General features: G+C 34.5%; 1 protein-coding gene across 2 annotated transcripts in view; it reads left to right on the top strand.

Moving 5' to 3' along the window:
* The window catches only part of VIRMA (vir like m6A methyltransferase associated), a 62,773-nt gene that overhangs the window by 31,258 nt on the left and 17,137 nt on the right, over nt 1-14,378 (top strand). For both annotated transcript variants that reach the window (XM_029923433.1, XM_029923432.1), the window contains exons 9-16: nt 3,166-3,657; nt 4,688-4,842; nt 7,112-7,194; nt 9,234-9,327; nt 9,453-9,997; nt 10,524-10,759; nt 11,231-11,483; nt 13,844-14,061. In XM_029923433.1, coding sequence (XP_029779293.1) covers nt 3,166-3,657; nt 4,688-4,842; nt 7,112-7,194; nt 9,234-9,327; nt 9,453-9,997; nt 10,524-10,759; nt 11,231-11,483; nt 13,844-14,061 — 2,076 coding nt within the window. The remainder of the gene's footprint in view (nt 1-3,165; nt 3,658-4,687; nt 4,843-7,111; nt 7,195-9,233; nt 9,328-9,452; nt 9,998-10,523; nt 10,760-11,230; nt 11,484-13,843; nt 14,062-14,378) is intronic.

Below are 14,378 nucleotides of genomic sequence, written 5' to 3'. Positions count from 1 at the left end.
TTTTAATTTTTGATAAATTTCTTTTGGCATTTTGCCTGTAAATAATTTTGTAGCTAATGAGCTTTTATTATGTTATTCCTTATTTCAGTGATTAATTTTTCACTTGATTTAGGGCATATTGCATTAACAGAAAGAGATGCTTGACCATTCTAAAATCTATAGCTATCCATTCCTGCTTTTAGCTGAATTTATTAGATCTTGCCTTTGTTTGAGTTCTTATGATAATAAAAGATGATAATACTAGAGCAAGGTCTGGTAAGAGATGAGGTCAAGAGTACAAGTGTAGAGGTTTGGCTTTGAACAGGAGAAAGGAAACCTTATGTGTACAAGTATAGATACATTTGTAGCATGGAGACAGCAAAAGAGCCAAGACACTTCACACTGACCACTTTATTTTTATTAATATAGAAGGTAAAGTCATGCACTGACGATACCTGAGGGTAGTGACTCTAAGGAAGGGAGTGATGCTCTTAGTTCTGAAGGGAAACTAGTAATTAAAGGCTTTTAAGTATTGTTTTCTCTTCTGTAACTGGAAAAGGTACATTTAGGTATTGGACTTGGGGAAATAAGAGGTCTCAAATGCTGTGCTAAGGAATTTGGATTTTTTTTTAGAATGTGTGAAGATCTTGACTATTTCAGAATAGTAGATCTGATCTGATCAAAATAGCATTCTGAGATCATATGTTGTTAAGGTATATTGCAATGGAAAAAAAATTGGGGTTAACAAAGTAGATGAGCCAGTTTAGATTGTACTATGTTAAGTACTTACCTAATATAGTAGCACTTATAGGGAATAGAAAGACAAATATTGTGCTAATAGCGAGAGGATTTGTAAAAGAGCAGTTACTAGGATTTGGGGACTGGACCTAATAGCTAAGAGAAAGTAAGAAGAAGTCAAAGATGTTTTGAGGTTTCTAACTAGGGTAACTATTGGAACTGGGGTTTTATTGGTAGAAACTGGTAAATTAAGAGGGGCAATGAAATTTGAAAGGAGAAATAATTGTATTTTGGAGAGATTTAGTTTGAAGTGATGACAAGGCTCTAATCTTTGCCAGTGGGACTCTCAGGACTCAGCACTGTACTGGCAACTATGATTTAGTACAGCAAAAGAATACAGGGCACAACCAGCAAAGGAAAAGGGTAGATGAGGAGAAGCCTGAGGAAACCAGTCAGAGTCCTTTCCCAGCACAGTCATACAGGACCTACTTAGTTCCCACAGTGACAAATTTTAACAGTGCATGTGAAATGTTGCTTATGGAGGAAGCGCATTAGAATCTCAGTATCCAAGCTAATTGGAGGATAGCCATATGGGCCCCCAGTACCTACCGCATAACAGAATCGCAGACAGTCAGAAGGAAAACAGGTGTTCAGTGTAAACCATGTTGTTTGCATAAACATTTTAGGCAGAGTGAGCATTCTTAACCAATTGGATGATGCAAACCCTCCCCAAATCCACGTTCCCAGATGCCAGCCAAGGGCCAGCCTCGAAGAAGGTGTTTCGAGGCTTACAGTATTAACTGTTTTCTGAATACACAACAGTGGTTAAAGATGTTCTTTAGAGAATAGTAGTTCTGGGATTTTATATTCTTGAGGGTTCTGTTTGCCTTTGTAGTCAAGAAGTTACTGGGGCGTGTTTCTTATCCTGAAGTAGAAGCCTGTGTTTAAGGAGTAATATGAGGAGGCAATTGTATACTGTATGATTCCAAATATATGACGTTCTGAAAAAGGCAAAACTATGGAGACAGTAAAACGATCAGCAACTGCCAGGGGGTGGGGGGAGGGAGATGGATAAATACATGTAGCACAATATTTTTAGGACAGTGAAGTAGCATTTGTGTCTATTTTGGGGTGTTGAGTAAGTTCATGCTTTTTTCTGCTAAAAGTATACTAAAAAGTGGTTCTTAGATTTTATAAAAGTGCTCTGATAGTATTAACTATTCAAATTCTAAACATTGATAATATGAATTTGTTTAGTAGAAAGTACTAATTCAGATATACTACCTATAGTAAATCTGAATAAACTATGTATTACTTGTAATATATGTACTGTATTTTTCTTAGATACACTTAATTCAGATACACTGGTACATCATGAGTAGAGAAGGACCATGGTGAAAAAGAAGTATTTGATAAGTAGCCTGGAAAGAAGACCCAGAATTTATTTCTTTATTTATTTTTATTTAATAGTTTATTGTCAAATTGGTTTCCATACAACACCCAGTGCTTCTCCCCACAAGTGTCCCCCCACCATGACCATCACCCCCTTCTCTCCCTCCCTCTCCCTAGTTCTCTTTCCCCCTTCCTCTCTCTATGGTCCTCTGTTAGGTTTCTCCTGTTAGACCTATGAGTGCAAACATATGGTATCTGTCCTTCTCTTCCTGACTTATTTCACTTAGCATGACATCCTCGAGGTCCATCCACTTTGCTACAAATTTCCTCATTACCATATAGTATTCCATTGTATGTATATACCACATCTTCTTGATCCATTCATCAGGTGATGGACATTTAGGCTCTTTCCATGATTTGGCTATTGTAGAAAGTGCCGCTGTGAACATTGGGGTATATGTGCTCCTATGCATCAGCACTTCTGTATCCTTTGGGTAAGTCCCTAGCAGTGCTATTGCTGGGTCATAGGGGAGTTTTACTGATAGTTTTTTGAGGAACCTCCACACTGTTTTCCAGAGAGGCTACCCCGCCAATAGTTTAGGAGGGTGCCCGTTTGTCTACATCCTTGCCAGCATCTATAGTCTCTTGATTTGTTCATTTTAGCAACTCTGAACAGTGTGAGGTGGTATCTCAGTGTGGTTTTGATTTGTATTTCCCTTATGATGAGTGATGCTGAGCATCATCTGGATGTCCTTTTTGGAGAAGTAAGACCCAGAATTTAAAGTCAAGGTTGATTCTTGAAAGAGAAACTTGTCCACAGTTACTGCTTGAACATCTATTGAATGTTAGCTAGAAGCAAACCTCACGCAACTTTCTCTCATATTTGACCCAGTGGAGAGAAGACTTGCCGCTTGCATTATGTTTATATTTAAAGCAGTATATTGCTGAGGATAAGGATTGTGGCCATTAACATTTTTACCTCTCTCTTGTCTATCGAATGTTGAGTAAATAAATGTGTTGCACTGATTTCACACATATCAATTAATTTTTCTACAGGTATCTTCATAGTCATCACTTCTTGGAGTTAGTTACCTTGCTTCTATCAATCCCGGTAACAAGTGCCCACCCTGGTGTGCTGCAAGCCACAAAAGATGTTTTAAAGTTTCTTGCACAGTCACAAAAGGGTCTTCTTTTTTTTATGTCGGAATATGAAGCAACAAATTTGTTGATCCGAGCTCTGTGTCACCTTTATGATCAAGATGAAGAGGAGGGTCTTCAGTCTGATGGTGTTATTGATGATGCATTTGCCTTGTGGCTACAGGACTCAACACAGACATTGCAGTGTATTACAGAGCTTTTCAGCCATTTTCAGCGTTGCACAGCCAGTGAAGAAACTGACCATTCAGATCTCTTGGGAACACTTCACAATCTTTATTTGATTACTTTTAATCCTGTGGGAAGATCAGCTGTTGGTCATGTTTTCAGTCTAGAGAAAAATCTCCAAAGTCTTATTACTCTAATGGAGTACTATTCCAAAGAAGCCTTAGGGTAATTTTCTTTTTACTCGTTAAATTTTTTATTGTACTGGAAAACTGTGTCAGTAAAGGGCTAGTTTCTTAAAAAAAAAAAAAAATGTTGTATTTGAAAGTGAAAACTGTAGTCATTTTTTGACATAATACATAATTTGTTAATGATTAGAATGACAGAAATCTCTAATATATCAGATGTGCTGTAAAGTAATGAAATGGATCTTTTAGCAGCTTCTTCCAGTTTCCCCTGGTTTTGATAAGATTGCAGCTATAGTACTCTTGTTAATTTGTGTGTAGAATAATCCTGAGGCACCAAAATATATATATGTGCAGAGTAATGAGGACTATCTTCCTGTCTTGAATTTTCCCTCACCTTTAAACTAATGTGCTCTGCTTTCAGAAGTACTCTTTGACTGAATGGGTGTGGGGGGATTTTAGAATGATTCTAGTTTTCAAGAGCTGCTCAGGAGGGCAGAGGATTTTAGTGTCTGAGAAGGTAAACATTCTCTTCCTGGCTCATGTCATACAAAGCAGTGACATCCAGGTAACTGGTCTTACAACAGGGTCTTGCTATGACTCCTTGAGTGGTAAGTCTTTTTGGGGGGCCCATGAAAGGCATACAACATTGGCTTCCATGCCTAGCTCTACCTCAACAGTTTTATAGTAGAAAACTGAGTGATGATGGCAGTAGGTTGATTGATCACACTTGTTCCTACTTATCTGGAGTGGATAAACATTTTAAAGGAGACCATGGACGTATACTTCTGAATCATTACTTATTAATATTTCATGGTTCTTCTGAACTTATTTCTTAATAGAATTTCACTTTCTATTGTGATGTACATGCTTTGTTTATCAACTTTTAAGTAGTGTCTTCAGGTAAATTGGAGGTGAATGTTAAAATCTGATTTCATGTCTTCAGGAAGTTAGTCAGGCTTCATTGTAAAATCCCCTGATCTCTTTAAAAACCAAATAGGAAAAAATGCTTAAAATTGTTCCTGCAATAATTGTTTTCATACCAAAAACTTTAAAACCTTATTTTGTTTCAGTGATTCCAAGTCTAAGAAGTCAGTAGCTTATAATTATGCATGCATACTTATTTTGGTGGTGGTTCAGTCTTCCAGTGATGTCCAAATGCTAGAACAGCATGCAGCATCTCTCTTGAAGCTTTGTAAAGCAGATGAAAATAATGCTAAATTACAAGGTATGGCACTTGAAATTATTTAAGCGTTTATGATATGTGAAGAAAAAGCCTTTGAGTACCTGTAGTACTTTATCATATTTTGATAATACCATTGCCTGAAAGTACCTTTTATGAAAGTGTTTAATGTGATATTCTTAAAAAGATTTTTAGGAAATTGTTGCAAGTACTTTTTCCTGGAAAATAATGGTAATTGGTGGTTGGTTGAAGTTACTAATCAAAATGGAAGAAGTAGCTTAAAGTTCAGTTTTGTGTATGTTTACATGTGTGTTTGTTTTTCTATATGTATTTCTAAGTATAACACTATTCTAAGTACAACTTAGAAATCTATTTGTCATTAATTAACACATTGTGCTATCTTTAAAAGTGAAGGATAGTGAATATGAGTATTCTTTTCTCTTTTTTAATAATTTTTTTAATAATTTATTTTGAGAGAGAGGGAGAACATGAGCAGGGGAGGGGCAGAGACAGAATCCCAAGTAGGCTCCGTACTGTCAGTGCAGAACCCAATGCAGGGTTCGAAACCACAAACAGCAAGATCATGACCTGAGCCAAAATCAAGAGTCAGACAGATGCTTAACCAACTGAGCCACCCAGGCACCCCGAGCATTATTTTCTAGAATATTTAAATATATGTTGAATGAAGTTTATGGCAAAGCTATATGGGCAGTGCTGAAAAATCAAAAGTATCTAAGGTATCACAGTTTTTTATTATTTTGCTTTGATTTCTGGCTTTCTGACCTTACCAAGTGAAAAATTTGAAGACATTGAGTAGATATTGTAAATAGCATGTGGCCTTTTTTCTTTTTAATCTTAAATTTTATGTGTGGTATTACCACTAAATGATGGGTAGTAAACTCAGATTCCCATATAGGTAGTAGGTTTTTTCCCTGTAGTCTGCCTTTATAAAAGGAGGTCACACAATGTCTTCAAAGGTATCATTAATGCTTCACTACTTATTCTGGGTGATGGGTACACATATTTGTTTTATTATTCCTTATATCTTTCATTTGGACAATATATTCTGTATATATGAAAGAGATAATTTAAAAACACATAGGAAAAATACTCAGATGTACACAGTTGTAATCCTCATGGAGGAGTGTGGAACCAATGAGAGACACGACTCTATTTTCAGTTTCCTTTAGTTTTTCCTATAAAGTGTCTGGAACTGGCATATCACTTTTTATATTAGAATGCTTTTCTTAAAGCATTTTTGGTGATAAAGTGGAGGTATTATACCTTCTGGGAGAGGGTTTTTTCCCCTACAGTATTCCACTCATTTTTACAGTATTCCACTTGTGTTTTTTTTTAAGTAGAGTTGACACATAATGATTCATTAGTTTCAGTTGTACAATATAGTGATTGCTCAACTCTATGTAGTTAGGTGATGCTCACTGCAGATGTATCTATTATCTGTTAGTATACAATGCTATTATAATACCACTGACTGTACTCCCTATGCTGTAGTTTTCATCCCTGTGAGTTATTCATACCATAACTGGAAGCCTTTACCTCCCACTCCCCTTCACCCATTTTGCTCATCCTTCCACTTCCATCCTTTCTGGCAACCCACCAGTTTCTTCTCTGTGGATCTGTTTTTGTTTTATTCTAGAAGAGTCTTAAATTTATTTGTGGTAAATGGTATATTTCATTTATGACTGTTTTATAAGCAAAATTTGTTACTATTTTGGGATGATAGTGATTACTTTTAATTTTATAAAGGCAAATTAGGAAATTGACAAAGTTTAAAATTCATGTTAAGAGAAAAGGCACTTAGCAAATGCCTACTGCTCCCCCAACAGGGTTGATCCTGTTAGAAATTAATATATTTTGTGCATGCTTTTTGGGGTGTGTGTGTGGGAGGCAGCAGTAGCATTAGGCAAATAAACACTTTTATTATTATAAAATAATTTAATAAGCTTATATATTTTATTATTTAGTTAATTAGTTTATAAAAGTCAATCTTATCTATTTGCTTTAATGTTGTAAGTGGGTGGTCCTGTTTAATCATGTAAACACTTAAGTTTTCAGAAACTAAGTAGCTCAGAATGGTCACTTCTTACTTCTAAACCAGTGTAGTAGCCCATTTACATTTTATGTTAAAACTTGTTTGAAAAATTAGACATAAGTTCATCCCTGTATGAAGTTTAGATTATTGAAATCAGTATGAATCTGATGATGTTCTTTGGAAAAGCATACCTTTACTTCCTTTGTTATAAAGGCTTTTATTTTAAAATATTATATTATAAATGACCTTTTTGTTTTTAAGAACTTGGCAAGTGGCTTGAACCTCTGAAAAACCTTAGATTTGAAATTAACTGCATCCCAAACCTAATTGAATATGTTAAACAGGTAAGTAAAACCTAAAAGTGCCTTGATTTTATGGAACTGTATGGTAGTGTATAGTAGTGTTACATTAAATGATTTATGTAGATAATGCAGTAATTGTTAAGTGTACTTGATTGATTTACTAGACTTTCTGGGTACAGATTTGTACATGTATGACTCTGTGTATATGGGAGTACACATGCATACAACCCTGTGTACTGTATGTACTGCTTTCCACTACCAGATTCCATCTTATTTTTTTTTCTCAAATTGGAGTAATATTGCTTCCATTTTGATGATATTTGCAACAGTGTTTTAAAGTTAAATAAATTAACATATAATTGTTTCAGTTAAACTTTAGTGAAAAAAAGAACTTCCTTGAGAATTGACCTCTTATCAATTTTAGATAATTACAATGGGAACTAGTTCTAAATTTGTTAATTTGGGATAGTCACATCTACAAATAAAATATTCATGAAAGTTGAAAATCATAATTAGTACATTTGAAAAATTCATATCCAAGTAATTAGTAATTAAAAATTCACTAAGATTGTTGTATTGTCAGTTTTAGAAGTCAGTGTAACATAGGCTGAAGGTGGTTATAGATGCATAAAAGTTTAAGCTAGAGGGGCAGAAGGAACCTTCAATTATCTCCTCTTTCATTTAATGGGTAAACTGCGTACTTCGTGTGTGTGTGTGTGTGTGTGTGTGTGTGTGTGTGTGTGTGTATGTAAAACATCTTGGTCTTGGAGTTGAAATGTGTTATTCAAAGAACATACATTTATTTCTAATCTATTGTTGTTCTGATATAGCAATGAAGTATTGTTTGGTTTATCTGCTTTTAGATTTTTCTTTAGTGACTTGTCTCCCTTATCTTCTTATTTTATTCCATCTTTCCTAAGAGTACTTTACTCTCCTGTTGCACCATCATATTCTTCTGTGTTCCTTATTCTATGCTTTGTATGACATCTAGAGCTTCTCATATTCAGCCTTTTATTTGGCAGAAATATAAGAGGTCTGTACATTTATATTGCCATATATTCAGGGTACTTGTGCATGGTCAGGAAAATATAGAAGGAAACATCCAGTAAATAACAGATATTTGGGTACAAGTTTTTAACCAGTAAGAAATTTCGTTCTAGAAATTTAAACTATATGCTGTAAATGAAAAGATTTTTGATTTTTATGTAAATCCTTATTCATTAATTATAATTAATAATAAATGACTCTTACTCCAAGATATACCAAAAGCAGTTTATCTAAGACTGAAAATTCCTTCGGTGGCTCCATGCTGCCTTATGTGTAATTTGTGGAATTATCGTGAAAAGGCAGCAAGGAAGAAATCAGAGGAAAAGATAATGTAAGGTAGAAAATGTGTAAGAGTAAGGAATTTTCTAATTTTTAAGTTCTTCCTCTGAGGTTTAGAAGCTGACAGAGTAACATTTTTAAATGTCATTTCTTCTGAGGTTTTAAAAAACCATCTGTGCTTCTCTGTAGAAAGTACAAAAACAAACATAGGTATTTATTGTCAAGAAATATGACATGGGCAGGTGCTAAGGACATAGGCAACTGTATTTCTTTTTCCTTTTAATATGTCCTAACTGACCATCACAACTAGATTCCTGTGGTATCTACATTTAAGTGTATGTTATGTAGTGCTGAAACTTTCCCTGTTTCTTCCTCAGCTTTGAAAGAGGTTTAGTACCAACAGGCTTTGTAAAATCAGTTATTGCTTTATTTTTGGGAGGGAGGGTATTTAGAAAGAATATATGAAAAAGAACCATTTTACATTCTTAATACAAGGAATCTCGTTCAGTTTTGTATGTTACCTTCATTTTAATCAGTACTTTTTAATATACTAGCACTTTGTAATTACTCACTTTATAAAATAACCTTTATAACTTCGTAAGCCTTATTCTTGTTTTACATTTACTTAATAAACTTAGTGTGTAAGTACTTAACCATGAAACTCATATTTTTAACTAATGCCTTCTTAGGAATTTTTTCTTGATTTGTATCAGAGCACCAAGAATTAAACTTGCTGTTCATTTTTATTTTTAAAGAATATCGATAATTTGATGACCCCAGAAGGAGTTGGCCTTACCACTGCTTTGCGTGTTCTCTGTAATGTGGCGTGTCCACCACCTCCTGTTGAAGGTAATATGGCTATTATACTTCAAAAACTATTCTTAAAGCCTAGTATAAATGTCATTTATTAAGTGAAATATTCAAAAATCTTAACATATAAGTAATTTGTTTTTTCCCCCTTATTCTATATAAAGGTCAACAGAAAGACCTGAAATGGAATCTTGCCGTTATTCAGCTTTTTTCTGCTGAAGGAATGGACACCTTTATTCGGGTTCTACAAAAATTGAACAGTATTCTGACTCAGCCCTGGAGGCTCCATGTCAACATGGGGACTACCCTTCACAGAGTTACTACCATTTCAATGGCTCGCTGCACGCTCACTCTTCTTAAAACTATGTTAACGGAACTTCTGAGAGGTGGATCCTTTGAGTTTAAGGACATGCGTGTTCCTTCGGCACTTGTGACTTTACACATGCTCCTGTGCTCTATCCCTCTCTCAGGTCGTTTGGATAGTGATGAACAGAAAATTCAAAATGATATCATTGATATCTTACTGACTTTTACACAGGGAGTTAATGAAAAACTCACAATCTCAGAAGAGACACTGGCCAATAATACTTGGTCTTTAATGTTAAAAGAAGTTCTTTCTTCAATCTTGAAGGTTCCTGAAGGATTTTTTTCTGGACTCATACTACTTTCAGAGCTGCTGCCTCTACCATTGCCCATGCAAACAACTCAGGTATCACTTCCATATAACATGCATCTTATAAGTGACTGCAGTAACGCTTTTAAAAAAGCCAGTGATTTTGTTTAAAAAAAAAAAACAAACCCACAACCCTCATCCCCTTCCCCTAAAAAAGACAAAATAACTGGATGAGGGTGAGATAAAACTGAAGCAAGTTGGTCATTAAATATGGGGGGCAACATTTTAATAAATTTTTGTTAATGTGAATTTTATTGCGCTGTTATGTATACTTGTACTTTTGTTATTTTTAAATCCTTTTTTCCCCTTTATCATGTGTTAGAATTTGCCATTAACTAGGTTGGTTCACCAATGGACTCTGCTCTACTGACTGCTAACCTGAAAACAATAAGATTTTCTAGATGAATTTAATTCAAGCAAATGTTTAATTGTGTAATAGAAAAATGTTTTAAGCATGTAGTAAAGATGTTCTTTTCATAACAATTCTTCCTGAACAATTTTTGTGACTATAAATAAATATTAAAGAAAATCTACGTACACACACAATATACTTTTTTAACAGGTTATTGAGCCACATGATATATCAGTGGCACTCAACACCCGAAAATTGTGGAGCATGCACCTTCATGTTCAAGCAAAGTTGCTCCAAGAAATAGTTCGCTCTTTCTCTGGCACAACCTGCCAGCCCATTCAACATATGTTACGGCGTATTTGTGTTCAATTGTGTGATCTTGCTTCACCAACTGCACTTCTGATTATGAGAACTGTGTTGGATTTGATTGTAGAAGACTTGCAAAGGTATTAAAAATTTTTTCCTCAAGTTATTTTTGACACAGATACATTTTTTTTCACTTAGAATTTGGAAACTAGGGTTTAGAATGCTCAGATAATAGATATGTGTGTGTGTGTGTGTGTGTGTATATATGTATACACACACACATATCTATACAAATACATGTTTATGTATGTATATGAATATATGTAAATTATTTTTAATTAGAAAACTTTATTTTATGTGCAAATTACCCTCAAGGTCTTGATTTTGGGTGTTTGAAAGGTGAACTATAAAGTACTCTGATTTTAAAAAATATTGAAATCTGAATTTATAAAATTTTATAATAATCGGAAAATTTCAGGGAAGTCCTCATACCCAAGGATTGAAATCTTTTATACAAGATTCATATAAGATGATAAGTGTTGAAAAATAAATATTAAATAATGCCTTAAAATTAAGAATTTTGTTTACTAAATGTATTGATTTTATTTCAGCACTTCAGAAGATAAAGAAAAACAGTATACTAGCCAAACCACCAGGTTGCTTGCTCTCCTTGATGCTCTGGCTTCACACAAAGCTTGTAAATTAGCTATTTTGCATCTAATTAATGGAACTATTAAAGGTGATGAAAGATATGCAGAGATATTCCAGGATCTGTTAGCTTTGGTGCGGTCTCCTGGAGACAGTGTTATTCGCCAACAGTGTGTTGAATATATCACATCCATTTTGCAGTCTCTCTGTGATCAGGTATTTATAGTTATTTTATAAATTCATTGTGTTTGTATGTGGTTCCAAAACTTCTCTTGATATAAATCTTGGCTGTGAACACAGATCTCATCTGTTTTATTATTCCTACTGTCGTTTAGGGAGGTCAGTTTGACCAGTGAACCAATAATAAAATGGTTTGGTGCTTCATAACTTTCTTTGGGTTTGTACTTCACAGGTTTCTTTGAAGAGCTCTTCTTTATGAGATTGCATCATTGGATAGTTACTTTATGTGTCACTATATTCTTTGGGGTTGGTTATGTCTAGTATGTTCATTTTCATTCCACTTATACACAGATTCACTCTTGAATTTTATAGCTTTGTGATTGGTTGAATTAATACCGTGTGTTTTTTTGTTAGGACAACTTTTGAAGGTATCATAGACTACTACAGTTTTAGTGTGTTTCAGACTACTCTCCTTACAGATGTTGACTAAAAGTAGTAGTAGTTCTCCCTTTGTATATTGTTGACTTCCAGTTTATAATTCCATGAATTAATGAAAATTGTTCTAACTTTTAAAGCCCATTGTGATTGAGATCTTTGAAGATTTCTGTACCTAATGGTACTTTAATCATAATACTCCTATCTAATCAGATGTTATTTTTTTCAGGCAGAATATATATATTTTAATATTTATTTACTTAGAGAGTGCCTGTGTGTGCACCAGCAGGGGAGGGGTAGACAGAGACGGAGAGGAAGAATACCAGGCAAAGCTCTATGCCGTTAGTACAGAGTCTGACGGGGTGCTCGATCTCATTAACCATGAGATCATGACTTGAGCCGAAATCAAGAGTTGGACTCTTAATCAGCTGAGCCACCCAGGCAGAATATTTTTAATAGGGTCTCATGTTGGAAGATTATATTTTCTTTAGCCGACAAAAATCCAGTTTGGTTACATTTAATACCTAAGAAGGAGCATTTTTGGTGCGACTTGTTTTCACAAAAAGAGGACCTGGTAAAACACGTAGTTTTGGACCTGGTAGAAAGGATATTTTAAGTCCTTACACCTTAAAATGTCCATTTGACTGGTATTTGTTCTATAATCCATGTCAGGTTTTATGACGAATCTGAATGATACTATAGTACCATAGCTGCCCTGATCACATGAACTTCATTCTTGGTCTCATCTTACTATATTTGCCTTCTGATTCAAACGTTGTTTTATAGTTGTAATCCATGTTGAATACTAGTTTACAGTATGTTGAAGTGATTAAAGGCAGTGAGACATACCTAAAAATGTTTCTGTAAAATCTCCTTTATTTACTTCTATAAAAAGAGTGGTGGGAGTTTTTAGTTATTGTTGGTTAAACTTGCTTATCATTGAAAAACTTGAATTTAGAAGTATATAAAAACTAGAGGAAAATATTTAGTTGGAAGACTGCTTAAATGTTTATTTGCTCTGTCCATTTCTTCTTGTGATGTTTTAAATTCCAATATGGCTAAGTTTATTAAAATTTATTTCACTGGGGGCACCTAGATGGCTCAGTCAGAGCCTGCTTGGGATTCTCTATCCTTCTATCTCTGCCTCTCTCCTGCACATGCGTGCACTTGCTCTCTCTCCCCAAAATAAACAAACATTTAAAAAATGTATTTCACTGAATTATTTCTTTATAAATTAAAAAGATATTCAAATGAATCAATAATATGATGATTTAAAATCTTTTACTACCAAAAGAATGTAACCACTTGAAGATAGAAACTACACTCATCCAGTACAGAAGGAAAAATTTTTAGGGGCACCTAGTTGGCTCATTCGGTAGAGTATGCAAATTTTTTTTTTTACATTTATTTATTTTTGAGAGACAGAGCACAAATGGGAGAGAGGCCGAGAGAGAAGGAGACACAGAATCCAAAGCAAGCTCCAGGCCCTGACCTGTCCGCACAGAGCCCAATGTGGGACTTGAACTCACAGACCATGAGATCATGACCTGAGCTGAAGTTGGACGCTTAACCAACTGAGCCACCCAGGTGCCCCAGAGTATTCAAATCTTGATCTTGGGGTCACGAGTTCAAGCCCCACGTTGGGCATAGAGCCAGACAAATGATAAAACAAATAAATGCAAGCTTAAAAATAGATAATTCTTTTAAGGTAAAAATATTGTAAAGTAAAATATTTGTCTTTATTTCTTTAAGTGTGTATCCTTCTTTTATCTTTTTTAGAAGAACAAAACGATGCCTTTGTTCTTAATGTGTTTGAATTTATATTTGGGATGGGAAAATGATAATGTTTTGATGAGGTAATTACTAAGTATTAATTGCTATGTATTTCTGAAATAAAAATGTTAATTGATGGTGATAATAAGGAAAGAAAATTTTTTCCCTATTCCTCTCCACCCTCACAGGACATTGCACTTATTTTGCCAAACTCTTCTGAAGGTTCTATTTCTGAACTGGAGCAGCTCTCTAATTCTCTACCAAACAAGGAATTGATGGCCTCAATCTGTGACTGTCTACTGGCTATGCTGGCTAACTCTGAGAGCAGTTACAGCTGTTTACTGACATGTGTCCGAACAATGATGTTTCTTGCAGAGCATGATTATGGATTATTTCATTTAAAAAGGTAATGCTTTATCTAATTTAATATATTCTTGAATTTTCAATTTTTCACTCTCTCATCTCTCCCCAAATTAATTAATTCATTGCTATTGTAGAAGGTGGAAGATATAATTTCTTTCATGTGGAGAAATTTGTATTTATGGAAAGGATTTTTTAGTAGTGAAGTGGGCTAGTAAAGCAATCTTCAGCATTAAAAATATATTTAAAAAGCAAACAACAAACAAACAAAAGTGATGGTGGTTTGATATTCTGTGTTTTTTTTAATTTTGTAGAGGAATGGCTGAGATAAAATTAATTTGAGATGATTAACTTGAGATGATT

The sequence above is a fragment of the Suricata suricatta genome, chromosome 15 (genome assembly GCF_006229205.1).
Source record: "Suricata suricatta isolate VVHF042 chromosome 15, meerkat_22Aug2017_6uvM2_HiC, whole genome shotgun sequence".
NCBI lineage: Eukaryota > Metazoa > Chordata > Mammalia > Carnivora > Herpestidae > Suricata > Suricata suricatta.
Note: the sequence above shows the minus strand (reverse complement) of the source record. Positions and strands in the feature narration are given on the sequence as shown.